Source organism: Echinops telfairi, unplaced genomic scaffold, assembly GCF_000313985.2.
Source record: "Echinops telfairi isolate 266 unplaced genomic scaffold, ASM31398v2 ScPeMD7_5868;HRSCAF=6743_1, whole genome shotgun sequence".
Taxonomy (NCBI): Eukaryota; Metazoa; Chordata; class Mammalia; order Afrosoricida; family Tenrecidae; genus Echinops; species Echinops telfairi.
Genome location: NW_022109768.1, coordinates 832,232 through 853,501, shown reverse-complemented (window position 1 = coordinate 853,501; position 21,270 = coordinate 832,232). Strand labels below are relative to the sequence as shown.

Below are 21,270 nucleotides of genomic sequence, written 5' to 3'. Positions count from 1 at the left end.
TCGTAGCAATAATGATTGATCATTCATGAATATTTACGACTTAAGAAACGATTCCTCCTTGGGAGCTTAGTGCACTCTCCTTCACAGGCTAAAGAAACATCGGAGGAAAAAGAGGAGCAAATGGCTGAATTTCAGAAACACAAAGAGGTGTTACTGTCCTTATTTGATGAGAAACGTCATGAACATCTTCTCAGTAAAGGTAGGATGAAGTTGATGAATATGACATTAAAATATAATTATCTAAGGCTATCTAAAATTATTTGGGAAAATAGAATGAAAATTGAACTTGTATTAGGTGTTTATGTTCAGTTTATTTTGAAGACATTTATAAATCTTTTTTCATGGTACATACCAGGTATTAGGAAAACCAAGATAAATATAACATATTTATTGTCAAGTTGTTTATAGGCGACTAAAAAGTGAAAGATGATATGTATAATTGTAGGTAGGACAGTAGAGGCAGGAAGGGGAATGGACTACTGTAGTATGAGGACAAAGTTGGCTTTTTGGAGAAAATAAGTTTCACAAGTAGACCGGAAAGAGTATTTTTTTAGGCTTTGGTTATTATTGCTAATGTTTGATAGTGTTGAGTCAATTCCAACTCCCGGTGACCCATGCATTTCAGGATACAACTATTTCAGTGTTTTCTTGGTCGTAGTCATAATGGAAGCAGGTTGTCGGGACCTTTCTTGTGTAGAGTAGTTGGGTGGGTGGAAGCACAGATGTGCTCAAGTTGTTTGCACTGTAGGTGGGCAAAAAACCAAACCAAACCCTAAGAACAACTTAAGGAGTGGCCAAGTGTTATTTTTCTCTGCAGCTAGGTATAAAAGTGTTTATAAGAGCACACGTAGGATTTTAGGTCATATTTATGCACCTTGAAGCCAAGCAAACTATGTAACTTTATCTAAGTGAATTTAAAACACTCTTGAAAACATCTAAGGCAATTCGAGAAATTACCTTTCAAGTGAAGTTTTTCCCATAAGTATTTTCTACATCCTATTATATATACTTAACATTTTAGTCATTGTTGTTATCAGATATAGGTTGAACCCAAAACCGAACTTACGGCCATTGAGCGGACTCTGGGTTATAGGAGCCCTATAGGAAAGAACAGACTGCCCTTTGGGCTTGTGCATCTTTAAACCTTTACAAAGTGGACAGCCTCAACATTTACTTGTGTAGCAGCTGATTGGTTTGAATTGTTGACCTTGTGGTTAGCAGTTCGATGCGTGGGCCATCATGTCACCAGGGCTCCTTAGAGATACAGCTTGCATTTAAAATATAATATCAAATTAGAGGTTTTCAGATGCAAGCTAAGAATAGCAATTTAAAATAAAATCCCGTTGTTTTCTAAATAATATAGAGCATTTAATTATTAAAGGTAATGTTGCCATTAAATGAAAATACTATGTGTTTTGCAGGTGAAAGACGGCTGTCATACCGAGCACTTCAGGGGGCACTGATGATATATTTTTACAGGTAAAAGCCAAGCAGAAAAAGGGATGCAAAAGTTGAAATTGAATATGAAATCATAGATAATACAACAAGTATAAAGTTTATAAGCTGCATCCATAGTTTATTACCGTCACTTAGTTTTAAGAGGAAACAGAAAGGTTGTAACTTATCCCTATATTAGGTTGAAAAAAACACACATCCATTAGATATTCTTTTAATGAAATTCTACACGGTATCATGTGACATACAGAGTCCTGCTTGCACTCTGGGTTACACATTGGGCTGCTAACTGCAAGGTCAGCAGTTCAAACCCACCAGCCACTCCACGAGAGAAAAATGAGGTTGCTTGCTCTCTGCCTTATGGTTGCTAACTGGGAAGTCAATGGTTCAGAGCAACCAGCTGCTCTTCGGAAGAAAGACAGGCTTCCTGTTCCCTTAATGAGTTAGTTTTGGAAACCCACCAGGGCAGTTCCACCCAGTCCTATCGGGTCACTATCAATCGCTTTGACTCAACTGCAGTGAGTTTTGCTTTAATGGGTTGGAATGGGCTCAATGGCGTTTGGGGTTTATTGTGAAACCCACAGTTTCCTAATGAGTTAAGGCTTATTTTGTCTCAGAAACTCAGTCACAAAATATATTTTGCCTTTCAACCATATTGTAAGGTTTTTCCTTTTGTGGATAAAGGGGAATCACCTTATAATCATTAGTGTTAGTAGGAATTTCATAGAAAATGCTTTTCCCAGCTAAAGTGTTTGAGGTATCCCTCAAATGTCCACCTACTTCACAAGTGTGCCAGTTTCATTTTGATTTCAATATAAAGGAACAATGGATAGCACACTAGCAAAAAGGGCTTCAGATACCTGTTTACTGGATCATATTTCATTCTTTGAATTTATTTATTTTTATCCTCCCTAATAGGTTTCTTCACAAAAATATTTTTGTTATTTTCCTAAACTCTTCCTAAATGTCAGCTATTCAAGCTTTGTGTCCTAAACTTAAAATGTACCCAGGGACTTGAGCATTACATAAATAAGGAGGGGAAAAATCGAGATAGGTAATAAAAAAATTCCTTGTCTCTGTGTTGGATTATTGCTGGCTGGAAAAACATATGCCTGCCTTTTCATTGATACTCTATGCTGCGTGTGGTAGTCTACAACTGCCCAGGACCTAAGAGGCAACAAGGACTAAGTATGCAATACATGTTCTTTCTAACGCTGTGCATTTATCTGAATAGATTTGTTTCATCCCTTTAGGGAAGAGCCGAGATTCCAGATCCCTTTCCAGCTGCTGACTTCCCTAATGGATATAGACTCACTCATGACCAAATGGAGATGTGAGTCCCCCTCTCCTCCACCTGCCCCCACCAGCCCATCGCCCTGTTAGTTCCCTTTCCTTCCTGTTTGCTTTCATTTCTCTCTGTGACGGGGAGTTGAGTCGTCTCTGGCTAGCCCCCCTCCCCACTTTTAAAACCTGCCTGGCATTTCTAAGCCATAACCTGGTTAACACAGTAAACCCCGTGCCTAGAGCACACAATACGCGTGAGGGACCATGAGTCTTTTAAGTTTATTTTAAATCAGAAAGAAGAAAATGAATTTTAGGTCGAAGTAAAGCAATGCTCACATTTGATACTAAGATTCTTGCTTTTATGTCAATGCAGTTGCAAAATAGACTCAGTTATCTGATTTTATTTGAGGAACGCACTGCCAACGCGCTAAGGGCTCAATAAAGTCATAAGGTGGTCTGCGTAGCCCGATTGTGCTCACAAGCTCAAAGCCATGTGGAATGGTGTAACATGCACACAACTGAATTAAGTGAGGTGTCAGGCACCTTAACAACCTCATTAGGCTCTCACACATGAACCTTCCCTGTGGCTACTTTGTTCAGAAGCAAGAATCATTACAACCCCTTGTTTGGAGAACACGTAGGAACTGACAGAACACTCTCCATGGAATAATGTTTGTGTTTGCGTAGATAACCACGTGTGCATGGTGCACAGAATGCTGGGCAGCAAGGCTGGCACTGGGGGATCCTCGGGCTATCACTATCTGCGCTCAACTGTGAGGTAAGACCTGGACAGTCCACCCTCTCCTCTTGGGGAGAGTCCCCATTTCTTTGTTTCCCATATAATCCAGCATTTTCTAGAGAAAAGTCATTTAAATTTCCTTCTATCTGAACTTCCCAAGACATATTTATGGTTCAATTAAGATGTTACAGAACCCCTGGTGGTATAGTGGTTAAACATTGGTCAGCAGTTTCAAACCTCCAGCCACTCCTTGGGGAAAAGATGGGGCTTTCTACTCCCATAAAGAGCTACAGCCCAGGAAGCTCACAGGGGCATTTCTACCGTGCCCTACAGAGTCAATATGAGTTGGCATCAACTTGATGGCAGTGAGTTTGGTTTAAAGATGTTAGGAAATCTCTGGCCAATCTACATGGTTGATGCGCTCCTCTGCTAAACAAGATGTTGTGAGTTCAAGGACTCCCAGAGACACTTTGGAAGAAAGACCTAGTGGTTCACTTGCAAAAAAATAAAAATAAAGCCAGTCATTGACAACCTTACATGGCAGTGTTATATTATGACACACAGGAGTGGTCACGAATTGGACATGATGTGACAACATTTTATTGTTATTTCTGCTGTTTGTTATAAATTTGAACCATTGAAACTCTTTATATAAAACCATTAATTGCTAAAGTTCATCATTTGACCTGGACAATGGCTGAATGACCTGAGAGAAAATTAAGGAGTTAATATTGGTTACATCTAGGCAGAAGTGTCTTCTGTTCATTCCTTTTTTTTTCTTCGACTCATTCTTACTAAGAATTTGATTAGATGAAAGCGTCTATCATTAAATTTCATAAATATTCTCACAATGACTTGAATAACCCATCTAAAAATATTTCCTCATATATTGGTTCCTGATATGACTCTTTTGTTATGACTCATATTCCAAAAACCACTTCCATTTTCATCATAAAATGACATTTTCATAGTGTTCAGATGTCACCAAAATTCAAGAGCTCTCAGTGGACCTATTTCTCACCCTCAGGGACCCTACAGGACAGAGTAGAATTGTCCGACCGGGTTTCTAAGGCTGCATCACTTTGTGAACGACCAGAGCCACCTCTTTCTGCCACTGAGTCGCTGGGTTGGTTCACAACACCAATCTGTTTCGTAGTAAAGTGCTCAACATCTATTGAGCTATGAATATATGACATCAAACATGCTAGCATGCTTTCTAGGATATTTTCATTCATCATTTTGTTTAATCTTCACACACTGACAACTAGACAGACAGATTTACTGGAAGGAAGAAAGGAAGGAAGGGAGAAATATTGGGGCATGTTGGAAAAGTTGTCGGTACCCTAGGGAAAGCATCATCAGCTCACCAATGAGCTGAATATTCACATTATTTTCACTCCTGTCTTACCACCTGATTTACTGATTTTTAAAAATTCATTAGCTTTAATGTCCACCAGTTTTTATTTTAACTCTCTGAGAGTTTTTTTATTTTTTTAATTTATTTTATTTTAATTTATTTTTTTAATTCACTAGTTTAATTTTTACCATATTTACAGGTTCTCTTTCTCTGAAAAACACACGAAATAGAAGATAGTAGCACAAAAATAAGCCTAGGAGTGGTAGTGGGCATAATCACCATGAGGGGATGATTTCCAGTGCACCCTCATCTGACTTAGCCCTCAGGTCAAGAAAGAAGGAATTGTAGTCGATATCTTACACAGTAAGAAACAAAGGCACTGAACGTTTTAAAAATGGATCCAAGTTCACAATGATTGTGTACGGTGAGCATGAAGATTTGAACCTAGATCTATTTGAGGTATAGGATAATGTTCTTACTCAATAAGACTGAATATTGTTAAAAAATAATTGATTATCAAACACCAAAGCAAACTTAAAAACTTTTCTAGATATGCGTTATCAATATGACTTTTTCAGTGTGTTAAGCCATCATGGCAGCTATTTTTCAAGCACTTTGCTGTTGAGAAATATTTCTCAATGAACAATGAAGACATTTATATGCTTTAAATTCATTAGTTTGCCTTCTATCATACACAATTCGATAATGAGGACATATTCTTATCTCTGACAGCAGCATGACAATAATACAACTCTAGGTTCCAAGCAAGATCAGACTGGCCTATATCAAGCAAACACACAATACTCATATGGGCATGGACTTTGGAGAGGAAGTAATAAAAAAACCGCAAGCTTAATGCTAATATTACATAATTCAATCCAACTCATAGCAACTCCATATGACAGTGAAGCTGTTCCCCAGTGATGAGTTTTCTTGGCTGGGATCTTTGGGGAAGCTCATTCCCAGGTCTTTTTCCCATGGAGACATTGGGTGGGTTTGCACTGTTAAGCATTTTTAAGGACTGGAGTACACTTAGCTGCTGCATCCCCTACATATAAGATCTATGCATAAATGAATAATGTTTAATATAACATTGAATATTAATCACTCATGAAAAATATAAACATAGGTATTTCCTGTTGATGAGTCTAAAATGTCTGTATATGTCCTTTTGTCCAGTGACAGGTACAAGGTGTTTGTAGATCTATTTAACCTTTCAACCTATCTGGTTCCAAGACACTGGATACCGAAGATGAACCCGATCATTCATAAGTTCCTCTACACAGCTGAGTACTGTGACAGCTCATACTTCAGTAGTGATGAATCGGACTAAAAATCATCTGCAAAGCCTGTGAAGAGCAATTCTTTCACACTGTATGTATCTTTCTCGACGTTCTCATGAGCCCATAAATGTCCCTAATAGACAGATATACATATAGTGACTATGTGTGTACATACTGAAGCACTGTAATGTTCTGATTAAATCTGATCAAATTTGAGATAAGATTGAGCAGAAATAATTCAGGTAGATCATAACATTGTACATAAAGCATTATTCTATTAAAATTTTATTCTCCTGATTCTCTACTTATTCCCTTAATGTAATGTTTTTTCATCATTTTAAACTTTATGATTCTAAACCAGCTATTTCAATCTTTTATGCAATAAAATTATTTTATACAGTGCCTTTATTCTATTAAATTTTATAAATAATAAAAATCAGTTTTTTGTCACGTATTGTTTTTGAAACATTACTTTTAATTGCTGGAATGCTTGGCAATTCGAGTTTTGTCTAACTCCCAAACCAAGCTCACTGCCTCTGAGATGATTCAGACTCATATCAATCTTATAGGACACCTTTGGGTCTCTGGGGCCGTTTACATCTTCATAGGAGTAGACAGTGTCAGCTTTCTCCCTCAGACCCGTTCTTTCCTCGGGCTGAGTCACATCCTCTAGTTCCTTTGGCTGCATGGAGTGCAGTAGAGCTCTTTCCCGAGCTCTGTGTTTGTGGAGTGAGCAGGGTGAGTAGCCAGTCTCTACACAGAATATCCTTATCAGAAGAAAGCAGATGTAGACAGACGAATCCACGATCTGATTTATTTTTAATAAAAATTAATAGACTAAGAATTCGGATGAGACATGAGCTCTATTTATCTTTTAAAAAAAACTTTATTTCTAATATTGGCTCATACATCTCTATTATGGAAAGGGTTTATAATATCATTCAAGAGAGTAAAATGCACACCAATTTTGACTTAGGGTAAGTAATTAGCCTAGGGGGCAACAAGTTCTTGATGGAAAAGAATGATTCTCTGGTCTTCCAATTATAGAGTTTAATTACGATAAGGAAAATGTTGTCATTTGTCTCATGTTGTTTGTCTCTAAAATGTTGTCACTTGTCTAGTGTTGTATGTCTCTAAATTAAATTTAATGGTTTTTGTTGACATTACTTTTGTGCTTATGTATGCATACACATAGTATCAGATGGTGGTTAAGCTGAGAAAATACAGAGGCAAGTATTCAAAGAACTCACCTTGAAATAACAAGCATGAGTGAAAACCCTGGGTCTTTTCATACTAATGACTTTACTCTGCTCCAGAACACTTTCCCCCTTAGAGCCTGTGTTAGTCTGGGTACTTTAGAGAAACAAATCCACAGAAACTCATGTATAAGAGAGAGTTTTATATAAAGGTTAAGTGTGCATCAAGAAAACATTCCAACCCAGTGCCGCCCAAGCCCACAAGTTCAACATTGATCCATATGTCCAACACCAATCCACAAAGTCCTCCTCCATCTCACAAAACACACGCAATGATGCCAACTGCAGGAGGAAAGCTGAGACAGTGAGGATGTAAACAGCTCAGCACTGGCAGGGGTCTCCACAGGGCTGCTCCAGCACCCAGGGCTGCATCGGGGTAGGTCCATGTGGCTTCTCTTTGGGGATGTCTTGCAGGAAGTCAGCCTTGCCAGCTGAAGCAGGGAACTGCTAAGGCAGCTGCACCCTGGTAAGGCAGCTGCACCCTGGTCTGGCCATCACAAAGCAAGAGATCCGAGAACTAGAAAGGTGAGGCTCACGGAGCCATTTATCCCTCCACCCTTCAATTAACCCCACCTGTGTTTATCGGCCAGGTTGACACAGTAAGCTACCTCAGCTTCTTACAGGGTCACTTTGAGTCACAATCAACTGGAAGGCAGTGATTCTCTATATCTGTCCCAGACTTACAAGCTTTTGGTATTTCATGTAACACAAAGCAGTATAGGTTAGATTTCTTCAACATTTTGAACATAGATGAATAGTGTTTTGCAATCTTCGAAGAAATGCATCTTCCTCATGCTATCATTTATTTCATTTATTTCTTTACATCTATATGTTAAATGTGACTGTTGTTAGTGGTCTGAGACCCATTGTGACCCTACATATATGGAAGGAAATATAGCCTGGTCCAATGCCAACCCTAAAATTGTTTTTATGTTTGAGTTCATTGTTGCAGCCGCCATATCAATCCACGGCATCGGGGCTCTTCCTCTTTTTTTTTTTTTTGGCTCCCCTTCTATTGATAAATGTAAGAATTTTGATTAGACATGAACTTTATGGGACTTGCCTCAGCTGACAACAAACATGTCCGAAGTTATGTAAGATGAAGTCTCTAAGGAGGATTCTGGCTGTTACTTATTCCAAGACAGATTTGTTTGCCCTTGTACAAATACATGGCACTTTCAACATTCTTCACCAACACCATAATTCAAATGCACCGATTCTCTTTTGATCTTCCTCATTCAATGTCCAACACTAAATATAACGACATGTGCATAAAAGGCAAATGAAACTCCCACCGCTTGGGTCAGGAGCCCCTAAATCGTCAAAGTGACATCCTTGCTCCTCAACACTTTAAAGAAGTCTTGGGCAGCAGATTTGCCCAATGTAACATGTTTGATGTCTTCGCGGCTGCTTCCACACATTGATTGTGGATCCTAGCAAAATAAAATCTTTCACTCCAATCTTACGGTGTTGTCAATTGGTCCAGCTGTGAGAATTTTGGTTTTCAATACGTTGCGTTGCAATCCATAAGGCTGCAGTCCTTGATTTTCATCAGCAAGTGCTTCAAATCATCTTTACTTATGGCAAGCAAGATTGTCATCTTCATAGGTGGGCAAGGACAAGCTGGTTGCTCTACTATTAAAAAACTCTTCATCAGCAGCCTTTTCTCTGAGCCCCCCTGAACCCTTAAAAGGGAAATCATACAAAGAAGGTAGTGTCTTAAATAATTATGCCATCTAGCAGTATTATGGTATTTGAAATTTGTCTGACTCCCTCTTATTTTCAGCGGGGCAGAAGTCACTTTTCAATAGGAAAACTGAGCAAAAATCAGGGTGGTTCATGGTGCAACAGACTGAATAGGCACAGGGGGAGCTGGGAGCTGTCTGTTCTTCAAGCCTTGAGGGCACAAGGAGTGCATGTAGGGCTGAAGTCAGATTGACCGACTGATAACAGATGAGTGTTGTTTTTTGGAGTATCAGCTATTTGGGAGTACAGGACACTCAGTTTAGTTGCTCATCCCCACTGGTATTGAACCTGGAGGTATATGAAAAATTCAACAAACTTGAGCTTTTTTGTGTGTGCCATTATTTCAGGAACTAACCAAACCAAACTCAACGGTTTTTGAGTTGGTCCCCACTCACATTGACTTTCTAAGATAGAGGGAGACTGTCCCTGTGAATTTCCAAGATTATACGTTCACGGGAATAGAAAGTTGGCGGGTGGCTTCCATCTGCCATCTTTGTGGTTAGCAGCCCAGCACACAATCCATTATGCTACCAGGCATCCTTTTGGGGAACAGGAAGATAACATTATTGCAAGAGGACTTTTCCAAGGGGCACAGTAGAATGTAAGAAAAGGATTATGTCTTTTATTATAACAGAACAAATGCTCATTCAGAATTCCACAAGATATTTAATCAAAAACCCATCACTCTCATGGCCAATGAGCCAAGGCTGACTCATAGCAACCCCCTATGGATTTCTGAGCATGTAACTGTTTACAGGAGAAAAAAGTCCACTCTTTCTCCCATGGAGCTGCTGGTGATTTTGAACTGCTGACCACGCAGATGACAGGCCAAGGCTTAACCACTACACTACCAGGGCTCCATGATTAAACCCCTTAGGAAGAATTTTTAAATTGAATGTATATTTAATACATAAGGCATAGAAAGCACCAATAGTTATGATATCAGCCCCCAATTTTTCATCATTCATACTTGCTAATATGCAGGAGTCTTTTTAAACATAGATTTTAGTTCATCTCAAAGGATCACCTGCCAGTTGGTATGATTCTTTGGGTGTTGGTTGCTCTAAAGCAGGAGTGGATATCGGTTTCTTCTGCGTGTGGTGGAATCATAACCTTGGCTGTAGTGCACACTCACATCAAGGCATCATGTGGTTCTGTGGTGGTGTCTGTTTTCCTTCAAGGGCTTCTGTATCTCACACTTGAACAAAAACCCAACTTCCCAGTTTGGTTGTAGGCAGGAAAACCTTTAAATATATTAGGATGGTGTTAGCCTACCCATTAAGATAATCTAGAGTTTTGCTTGCCAGTTGTAAATAGTGATTGGCTGACATGTCTCTATATGCATGTAAATTGTTACACCCAAACACACACACACACACACACACACACACACACACACACATGCACACACATCTGCAGTTGCATTGACGCCTGAGGTAGGTAGTTTATTGTGCCAACCTGGCTGATAAACACATGTGGGGTTAATTGAAGGGCAGAGGGATAAATGACTCAGTGAGCCTCACCTTTCTAGTTCTCGGGTCTCTTGCTTTCTGATGGTCGGACCAGGGTGCAGCTGCCTTGGCCAGTTCCCTGCTTCAGCTGGCAGGGCTCACTTCCTGCAAGACATCCCTGAGAAGAAGCCACATGAACCTACCCCATGCAGCCCTGGGTGCTGGAGCAGCCGTGTGGAGACCCCTGCCAGTGCTGAGATGCTTACACATTCACTGACTTGGCTTTCCTCCTGAATCTCTTGATATAACATGGTGTTCCAATAGTCCTACTTATCCATTCAACTTTTCATTAGATTGGAGTCTCCAGGCATTATTAAATGGTCACGACTTGGGTGTCTTGGGACCCCTGGTGGCATAGTGGTTATGTGTTAGGCTGAGATCTGTAAGGTTGGCAGTTCAAAGTCACCAGATGCTCCTTGAAAGAAAGACAGGGCTTTCTACACAAAGGGGAAGTTCTACCCTGTCCTCTCGGGTCACTATGGGGTCACTATGAGTCAGCATCGACTCGTTAGCAGTGAGTGAGACGTGGGTGACTCTCACCCGCATGTCCAGAAAAAGGTGTTCCATTATTACTTTAGAAAGGTTTTGATAGCCTTAAGGACCAAATAAGTGATAAGTTGGGGAACAAGATATGGGGGTTGGCTCCAACAGGATAAATCATGGGCGTTTCCTAGTGGATGGCTTGCAGATCTTGGACAATTATCTTCCATCCTTTTCCTTTACTGGCAGCACTGGAGTATTAAAAATGAAACAGTAGGGTTTTAAAAGTCCAACATTTCAATACTTGGTTACCAATTTGTGCATTGATTTGGAGGCCTCTTATTTTGAGTGATATTGTTTGATTCTGAGGGGCACACTATCAGGCAATAATCAGTTAGATCTCTAAAAGGTGCCATTCAACTTGCTGGTCATCAAGAGACCCGAGTCACCATAGTCAACCTCCTTTTCTATGAGCTGCTAGCAGGGAAACAAAGAGCTCTGGTGACAAGGTTGAGTGTTCTAGCAGAGTAAGAGGTAGGCTTTCCATGTGTGTGCTGAAAACTAGGTTACATTCAGGTCTTGTATCTTTGCCTGCAGAAAATCTCTGCTTGTGACTTCTTTGATCAATCTTTACCCCAGAGAGGAGGTGAGCACTGAGGCATGTCAAGAGGGAAGTGGCCGCTCTGGAAGGTGGCTGGAAGCAAAGTTGCTTGGTGTTAGACCTTACCATCTTCCTTTGCAATCTTGGCTTTTTCTTTTCGTCACTATTATTTAGTTTCTCCCATTGTATGTGTGGGAGGCCACTACACGTCATTCTAGCCTTTTGGCAATGCTTCCTTTTGTCTTCTGAAATTTTTTCTCTATTTCTCAAGCATGTTGTCCAATAAAAATGGCATTTATCGTATGAACAGTGTCAGGGAACTCAGTATTGCCTGAATACTATAAAAAGTCTTTTAAAGAAAGCAGATGATTGAGGAGCTAATGCCGGGGGCTTAAGTGGAGAGGAAATGATTTAAGAATGATGAGGGCAATGAATGTACAAATGCGCTTTACACAATTGATGTGTGTATGGATTGTGATAAGAGCTGTATGAGCTCCTAATAAAATGATTAAAAAGAAAAAAGAAAGCAGATGATTATCTGATATATCTTCTGTTTTATATTACAAACCTTGTTTAAAGCATTCAATTTGGAAACTCTATTTTTAAGCCTACCAGCAAGCTGTCTTTATATTGAGGTAGTCTGATCCACATTTACTTATTTCTGATGAATATTTCTCTATATTTATGCAAATTCTTACAACCTGTACTTCTCTGCTCACCACCCCCCAAAGACCCTAATCTATAGTTGGATTTAAGCCTTGGTCCTGAAGTAGAACAATCACATCAAGTATTCGTTGCTGTGTTGCAAATCATGACATTTCTGTGCTTCTTCTCTGGCCTTATCTAAATCAGGAATTTTCCTCTGATGTCCATAAGATACTCAACACACAAAAAATCAAAACCAAACTGTCATCAAGTTGATTCTGACCCACAGGGACCCTGTAGGGCAGAGTAGAACTGCTCCTGTGGGTTTCCAAGGCTATATCTCTTTATGGGATTCGAAAGCTCCATCTTTGCCCCACAGAGCACCTGGTAGATTTGAAACCTTCTCATGGCTCTTGGTTTTGGGGTTTGTTTTTTTTTGGGGGTGGGGGATAGAGGCTGGGGATGGGGAAGGTGGAGGGAATGGTCGTGCTTTCTGTATAAGACCGTGGAGAACGGCTTTTTCTTTCTTCTTCCCTTCGTGCCTGGACTGCCTGCGTGGGTTGCTACCAGATTCTGCCAACTTCCATTGCCATGCGGTGCTGCCAGGTCCTCCTGCACCTCCTTACCAAGCATCACCAGGCCCTGGTATGCTCCACCACACCTCTGCCTTCTACCTCCTGCTGCTTTGGCTAGCAGGCCCTGCGGCTGTGGGAGTTGGAAAGCACCTTCACACATTGGACCCATGAACTACGTTAGACTGGGTCCTTTTCTTTCTGTGTAGGCTGTTCTCTTGTGATAAATTCTTTTCTCGGCATAAACTTCTCTACTTTTATATGTGACCTAGTTTTGTATCTCTAGAGAACCCAGTTTAGCAGTCCTTCACGTGGTACTGGGCCAGGCTGTGCTACACAAGATGATTTTTTCTTCATTGGACCATAGCCAAATTTACTCGAATTCTTTAAGATACATCCTAGGGATAAATACTCAGGAATAACCTCAATGATGCTATGAATAAATCTTACCAAACAAAACAAACAACAAAACAAAACCAGAATGGTTTATTTGATCCAAATGACTAATCAAATTAAAATAGAAACCACAAAGCCAAGGGTAGACTAATCAAACAGCCCAGCATTTACCGTCCTAAAACCTTCTTTAAATACTGCCTTCAATTTCAAATCCTCAACACAGATCCCACTGACATGCTGGCTTCAGCTGAATTACAGAGCCATCCTCCATGTCACTTACCCCAAAAACCAAGGCTCTTCAATCATGGTTTGAGGTGGATGTTGAGTCCAGATGGAGTTCCAAGTATTGAAACTGGGAGGAGGCCCTTAAAATCTCCATTGGGTGCCACCTCTTTCCCAGGCCCTACTATGCCCCAGACAGACCCTCTTCTGGATACTGAGGCAGGACTCCTGGATTCCTTGCCAAAATAACTTCAGTCTCCCAGGTCTTGCTCAGTAGGTCTTACAGATGCAAAGTGGTTTTATTGGTTGGCCTATCAAAGGACCATATTGAGACCTGAATCACCAAGATGGTCCCTCAAATAACAGCCATACAGGTTCACCTAAGAAGGGAAACTTGACCCAGGGTCTACCTATGGAAAGGACTCTGTTACTGATGGGGCAAAGTAAAATGGGTCGTTTGGGGAGGCTCTTTGCATGATTTCAGGATTTTTGTGGCCTGAAGATAGTTTTGGGGAAGATAAAATGGCAGAATTCCTCCCAGGAGCAATAATTCATCAAAAGGGTAAGTTGGCCAAATCTATACATATGAAAGCTGGTTGATTTGGTTGGAACCAGTTCTTTGCCCCCAGCCTCCTTTTCTGTTTTTTAAAAAGCTCCCTGGAACTCTTAGAAGAGAAATACTATAAAAGACCTTAATTGGTATTAAGAAATGATGCCATGTAGTGGTTCTAGGTGATGTTAAGCACTTGTCTCCCTTCACCCAGGGAACTCTTGCTATGGCTGGAACATGTGAAATGTCTATGTGGAATAGTAGCAACTGAGAAGCATTTAGTTGAGAAGGTGGCAAATGGCTTCTTCAAGAAAGCTATCACAGAGTGTGCCTGTTTAGTCAATGGGGAGCCCGGGAATGGTGTGAGATGAGGAAATAAGGTGACATTATTATTATTTAGAAATGCAAATACAGTGAAAATTTGGTAGATTAGTTTCAATAGCATACAACAGAAATACTTGGAAGACTTATTAAAACAGAGTTGCGGACTCAGCAGGTTTGGGGTGGGGCCTGAGAATTGCTTCCACAAGTCCCCAGATGAAGTGATGTCGCTGGTCGGAGGACTATCCTTTGTGAGGGTCGTGTAGGAGTTCAGGAGGCAGACTGATGAAGCGTGCGCGGAGGTGTACTAAAGAGCATTCAGCTGAGAATGGGCAGTAGAAATGGAGAGGGGATACATTATTTAGTGATAGATTATGAAGGTATAGTTGACCTGATTAACTATCTAAGATTTTCTCCAACTTATATAGATGCTTACACCATGCTGATGCTACTGACAACTGAAATAGGGACTCGAGGAGCCTTTCTCTCTTCCAGTCCTTTGGTGGGAACGTGGGAGAGGATGGATAAGGTTTTGGAAATATTCAGGTTAAGGTGTCTGTGGAGAAAACCAACGCTAGATACCGTATACCACTTGAGTGTAAGCTGACCCGAATATCAGCGGAGGCACCTACTTTTACCGCAAAAACGGCATTAAAAATGTGCTGAAAAACTCGTGTATAAACACGAGTATATACGGCATATCGATTTGGGGAAAAAGATTTAAATGCCCTGTGTGAATTATATTAACATAGCATATTAAAGTATATTAACATTTGGGCTGATAACATTTAAGTCATACATTTTGGACAGACACGTTTTCACTCAAGGATAATCTAAACGCTTTGATTGTAAATGTCAAAATCCGAAATAGCTGATAGTATTAATCAGTTTGAAATTTTAAAAATCCTCCAGTAATTGAAAAAGCACGACAAAAGAACGTCAGTAACTGAACAAAGACTTCAACAGGAGAGTATGTATATCCATCCCTCAGAAATTACAATAACCAAAACGTCAGTAACTGAACAAAGACTTCAACAGGAGAGTATGCATATCCATCCCTTAGAAATTACAATAACCAAAACAGACTTCTTTCCTGGCGTACACGGGAATTTGAGCACTCATTAATTACAATGCTCATGTTTGTTTTTGAGCACTCATTAATTACAATGCTCATGTTTGTTTTTGAGCATTCATTAATTACAATGCTCATGTTTGTTTTCCTAGGGCATACCAAACGCTGAGTTGACATTCTTTTGAGATTGCTTCTAGCTAGTATAAGGAAGAAGATAGGGTAATTTGTCCTTAATTTTCTTTTTCTAATAACAGGGATTAAAAAAAAAAACTAAATGGGAAAGGATAAATGGAACATCCTTAAATTATTTGTTTCATTTCTGTTACGATTGTCTACATTAAAAATCAACCATGAGCTTTTGGAAAACCTATTCACATTTGAATAGCTAAAATTCTTTCCTTTTAACACATTCAGTATGGTTGTGCTTATATTAAAGCAGATCAGATCTTCTGCTCTGGAATTTTTGCTCTGCCAAGCCTGAAAGAACTGGTTTTCCAGTTCCCTAGCATGATCAGCACAAAATGTCCTTTCAGGCACACAAGACGATGGATCGCTAGTGAGAAAGCTAGCGAATCTGCAGCCATGGCTTAGCAGCTAGAAATCACTTATGGAATTAACAAGGCAAGAGAGAACACAGACTGGGTGACTAAGTAGGATTTTGAAAGGTCGCACATTTTAGTTGAACCCAGGGAATGTTTAATCTGTAAGCAAGATATGCACCAGCTTAGAGTAACTGAGGTATGTGAACATACACTTGTGCTTATTAACTTCTCTGCAGTGTCCAATTTCACCTGGGTTGCACCTGTGCCAGACAAAGGGACTGGATTTTAAACGATCAAATGAAAACCAAACTCAATTCCAACCAGTTGATTCCAACACCTCACACTATTAAGTGCGAATGTAACGGACCCATCAGGCTTCCAAAGCTATAGCTCTGCTGGCATCACAGGGCCACATCTTTCCACCTGGAAGCAGGCGGCAGCATCAAGTTCCTAACCTTCTGATTAGCAATAAAGTACTTTCTTGTATGCAACCACTGTGGCACCAGGGCTGCTTGGATCTTAAAAGAGGTAGTGCCGAAAGATAAGAAACAGACCATAAAGGTGAGCTGCTTGTGTTGACAAAGTCTTAGAGCAAAGGAAGGCAACAGTGCATCGTTCAAGCAAAGCTAATTTTAGTTCCTCATCAGGCACGTGCTCTCTTGGTGAATAATTGTAATCCAATTCATCGTTCCTCTGAAAAAGCCATTTTGTACTTTTATTTCCTTCCACATGATCTCTCTGCAGTACAAGGGGTTAGCAACATCTGCTTGAGTTAAGACAACTGATAGTTCAACATTTTTACAATATTCCACCTTGTAGCCCGCTACTATACCTGAAAGGCACATCTAATTTCAGGTTGGCCCTTCTTGTATACCAGGTGAGCTGAGGCTGGTGTATAAAATCCCCCAAAGGAAATGATACTTCAAAGCTTCTCATTAAACAAACAAACACAACCAACAAGAAAACTGAAAATAATTGACTCCTCAACTGAGAGGATTCAAGAAGTCTCATGACTTAGCCCCAGTGGTAAAACTGCGGCACAGGCCCCTGGCTAGCCTATGATTGATGACATTCTGACGGTGGCTGTCCGTCCCTCTATCGGCAGGAACACTGGACAGTGGATCCCAGGATCGTTGGTTATTGGTTGCTGAAGTCCAAGGGTGAACGATACTTTACAATGATGTCTCCATTAAAAAAAGTTTAATTTTTCTGTCTCTTGATAGGCCTCAGCTATCACACATATACAGTAGAAACACACTCTGCAATTCCTAAAAGGGAAAAAAGAAAAAGGAAATTGTTAGCATTAGGCTATGCCCTCTTTAGACGTCATTCAATGGATCCTACTTTATCAGGTGATTAGACAGTAGTTACTTGGCTGCTGGGTGTCTTTGGGTGGATTTCAACTCCCACAGAAAAGAACACAACTGTCTCAATGGTTTCTAAAAAAGCTCACTGCCATCATCGAGTTAATGCTGACTCATCGTTACCCCGGTGGATTTCTGAGCGTGTCACGGTTTCTGGGAGTAGAGAGCCCAGCCCAGTCTTTCTTCCGGAGCTGCTGCTGGCTCCTAAGGGCGTAGTATTACAGAAATAGATGATGACACAGCTCTCCCCAATGGACTCACCACTGGTGTTTTTGTTTTGTAACGAACTTTTCTAGTCCTATAGAGAAGTGCAGTCTCAGAAACCCAGAGGGACAGTTCTACTCTGTCCTACATAGGTGATTTCAGGTTGGCCCTTCTTGTGTATCACATGAGCTAAGGCTGGTGAACCAAGTCCCCCAAAATAAATGATAGTTTATAGGCTTCTCATTAAAAAAACAAACACAACCAACAAGCAAACCAAAAATAATTGATTCCTCAACTGAGAGGATTCAAGAAGTCTCATGACTTAGCCCCAGTGGTAAAACTGCGGCACAGGCCCCTGGCTAGCCTATGGCTGATGGCATTCTGATGGTGGCTGTCCATCTCTCTATCGGCAGGAACACTAGACAGTGGGTCCCAGGATCGTTGGTTGTTGGTTGCTGAAGCCCAAGGGTGAACGATACTTTACAATGATGTCTCCATTATAAAAAGTTTAATTTTTGTAACTGACTTGATGGCAATGAGATTTCTGAGAAGCTTCTTTAATAGTCAATAGGTCAAACATAAATATTTCAGATGTTTTATTATTCTCACAATCTGAAAGGTTTAATTTTTAAGAGTTGGATATATGTTAGAATAATTTGTAACAAAAAATAAAGGGATTGCTTAAATATCTAACGTCAGCTTGGGTCTAGCTTACTTGAGAAAACTTAACCAAGTTTTTAAAATACAGCTTCAACCCCACATTTAAATGGTGTTTGGTTAATGTTTTCTTATTTTTGCAAGCTTGTTATTCAGCACTTTTTGTATTTGTTTATGTCTCTGATTTCTAGTGGACATAGTGTTAAGATTTTCTATGTGACAAGGGACATATAAATACCTTAGGAACAATTTTAATACTTAGATTAGTCAACTGAAGGATTACTTTGATTCTAATGAAAGTGTGATTCTTGATAATCTTGCTAAATTTCTGCATAACATGCAAATAAAATTCAATGTACACAGATTTAAAATTCAAATTTGGAACTAAAAGGCATTCTGGAAAATTCAGCCACCTAAATGGGATGTTTACCAAGATTTTGAATTAGACAGCATTGATAAATTATTATTGTGTTTTATAAGCTGTGCTCATTATATTTTATTTGTTCTTACTAATCAGACATCCCTCTTCTGGGAGTATTTTAAAACATGAAAATGTGCAATAGTTTTCTTTAAAACTACTTTTAAATTTTATTCATTGATTAAAAGATGGAAATTACTGTTGTTAAAATCATAGTCAATTGTCAGTATATAGGAACCCTATTGTAAACTGACAATTTAATCATTTTAATACTCTCAAAGAGTTTCTCTCGATTTTTAGCCTGGATTTAAAATATATAAATTTATTACCTACCACAAACATTAGCTCCCATTTTTACATGGGCATAGCCATCCACTCCCCATGAATTTCCCCATGAGTTCCGGACTATCCAATATGGAATACTTCCTGTGGAACAAATGGTAACAAACACTGTAACATTCATATTCGTGAATGCATATGCATCTTTAAACTTTGTTTTTAAAAAATAAATATTGCAGTTCTGAAAAAGGATAAAAATGCATTTCTAACTTAAAAATTGCTCAGGAAATTAGTTATAGGTGGCATAACATTCTACACAGAAGAAATACAAGGGGCTTCAAAAAGTTAATGGGAAAATGAAAATAACATATAGCAGAATTTTCAATGGGAGCAGACCCACAACTAAATATAAGCTTGATACAGAATATTAATACATGAATATTCACCTTTGGTGCAAATATACCCATTGATAGGTAGAGTGTACAGGGTGCATAAGAAAAGATAATGGAATTTTTCCTCAAATTTTCTGAAGCTCCCTTGTGTATGTTTAAATTAATTTCCCTTATTAAAGAGGGCACTACATAAAATGAAGAGACACACATTTCTAGAGAATTAGGGGGGAAACTCCTAGAAATGTACAATAAAAATATAAGCATGGTTTTTTTCCAATAACTATCTCAAACATCACAGATGGAAAATGCATGGAGTTTAAATCCAGACTGTCATCATTTAACCAAGATATCCACAAAAATATACAGATAGAACTTTGCATTTACATCTATAAGTCTACTGAAAAGCAGGGAAGGCTCAAGTTACACCACTGTAAGAAAATATCGATCATTTAGCAATCAGTTTCAAGTTGGAAAGTAATCAGCACATACCTGTTTTATCAAAGCCAGTTACAAGAACTGCATGATTAGCTTCTCCACTCGAGCAATGATGCTGGATTATGCCTCCCAGGTAATCCTGCCAGCTCACGGCATCTACTACAACCACTAAAGGGCCAAAAGTAAGAAGCGCTTTTGCCATTTCATCTTCCTGGTCACTACCAAAAAAGGAATCATTTGATTAATGCGTACGTGTATTTCTTTGTCTGTGTTACATTAAAATATTTTTAAAGGGGGCCTTTAGGAGGAGGTTTGGTTGCAATTACAAAACAGCTAAAAATTGGATGCTAGAAATGTGGGCTTTTGGGAGTCCAACGCTAGTAAGAGATCAAGGTTGTCATGAGACACACAAGTTCTTTCTATATTATTTTCTGCAACGTGAGGATTCTGTTCCCCAAATCAGTGCATGGTCCAAGATGGACGCAAGAGTTCCAGCCATATTCAGACAGCAAGAAGAAGGGAATTAGTGCCATGTCTTTGTTGAGACGATTTCCCAAAAGCAACACACCGCCCTTCTGCATGAAGCTGCATGGATCTGATAGGCTGGAGCTCAGCACCTCAGGAAGATGAGAAATGAAGTTGTGAAGCTGCAAAGCTCTTATCTAAAATATACAGATCAGTTTGATAAGATCAGAAGTAAAACTAGATACTTAAAAGCATCGTATTATCTCTGAAATACCATGTGAGAATCAAGATACCAACCAATTTATTTTGTGGTTGTAGAAATTATATGGACACACTACCTGAAATGGTTAACATAGGGAGAAAGGAGGAACTGATCACAATGATCGACATATTAACCCACCTGCCCCCGCCCCCAGGCTGATGAACAACAGAAACATGGGTGAAGAGAGATAGAGGATGGTGTAAGATATGAATGCAATAATAATTTATAATTTGTCAAGGGTTCATGAGGTTGGGAGAGTGGGGGCGGGACAGAAGAAATGAGGAGCTGATACCAAGGGCTTAAGTAGAAAGAAAATGTTTTGAAAAAGATGCTGGCACATATGTACAAATGTGCTTGACACAATGGATGCATGGATTGTTATAAAGCTGTAAGAGCACCCAATAAAATGATTTTTTAAATGGTTAACATAATCATATAACAGAAGAAATATTAAAATGCCAAAGAAAGAGGTGGTAGAGTTTTTAAGATGCAAAGGATACAGTGCTTTGCTTTCACACATGGACATTTATTGATAAAGACTTATGTTAGGCTTTATCCATTTTAATAGCCCTTATAATGCAGTCCATTATGATCGTATCAACCCTAAAGGATTTCATAGAACTGCCCTATACAGTTTCCAAGGCCATAACTGTGGGAAACAGTAAGATTTCTCCCAATGTCTCCCCCAAATATGTTAGACTTAGGACATATTTGATAAATGATTGTCAAGCTACCTCCCTGAAGGCAGTCAGTTGCCAGACT

At 39.5% G+C, this 21,270-nt stretch overlaps 2 protein-coding genes across 3 annotated transcripts in view; one reads left to right on the top strand and one right to left on the bottom strand.

The window, feature by feature from the left end:
• The window catches only part of TDO2 (tryptophan 2,3-dioxygenase), a 17,840-nt gene extending 11,272 nt beyond the window's left edge, over positions 1-6,568 (top strand). For both annotated transcript variants that reach the window (XM_004708727.2, XM_045295829.1), the window contains exons 8-12: positions 88-199; positions 1,422-1,479; positions 2,709-2,788; positions 3,427-3,517; positions 6,015-6,568. In XM_004708727.2, coding sequence (XP_004708784.1) covers positions 88-199; positions 1,422-1,479; positions 2,709-2,788; positions 3,427-3,517; positions 6,015-6,168 — 495 coding nt within the window. In that variant the 3' untranslated portion in view covers positions 6,169-6,568. The remainder of the gene's footprint in view (positions 1-87; positions 200-1,421; positions 1,480-2,708; positions 2,789-3,426; positions 3,518-6,014) is intronic.
• Positions 6,569-13,393: 6,825 nt separating this feature from the next.
• The window catches only part of CTSO (cathepsin O), a 30,509-nt gene continuing 22,632 nt past the window's right edge, over positions 13,394-21,270 (bottom strand). Inside the window, exons 6-8 of the mRNA XM_004708776.2 lie at positions 19,836-19,999; positions 19,009-19,101; positions 13,394-17,300 (exon numbers count right to left, since the gene is read on the bottom strand). Of these exons, the coding sequence (XP_004708833.1) occupies positions 17,266-17,300; positions 19,009-19,101; positions 19,836-19,999 (292 nt within the window). The 3' untranslated portion in view covers positions 13,394-17,265. The remainder of the gene's footprint in view (positions 17,301-19,008; positions 19,102-19,835; positions 20,000-21,270) is intronic.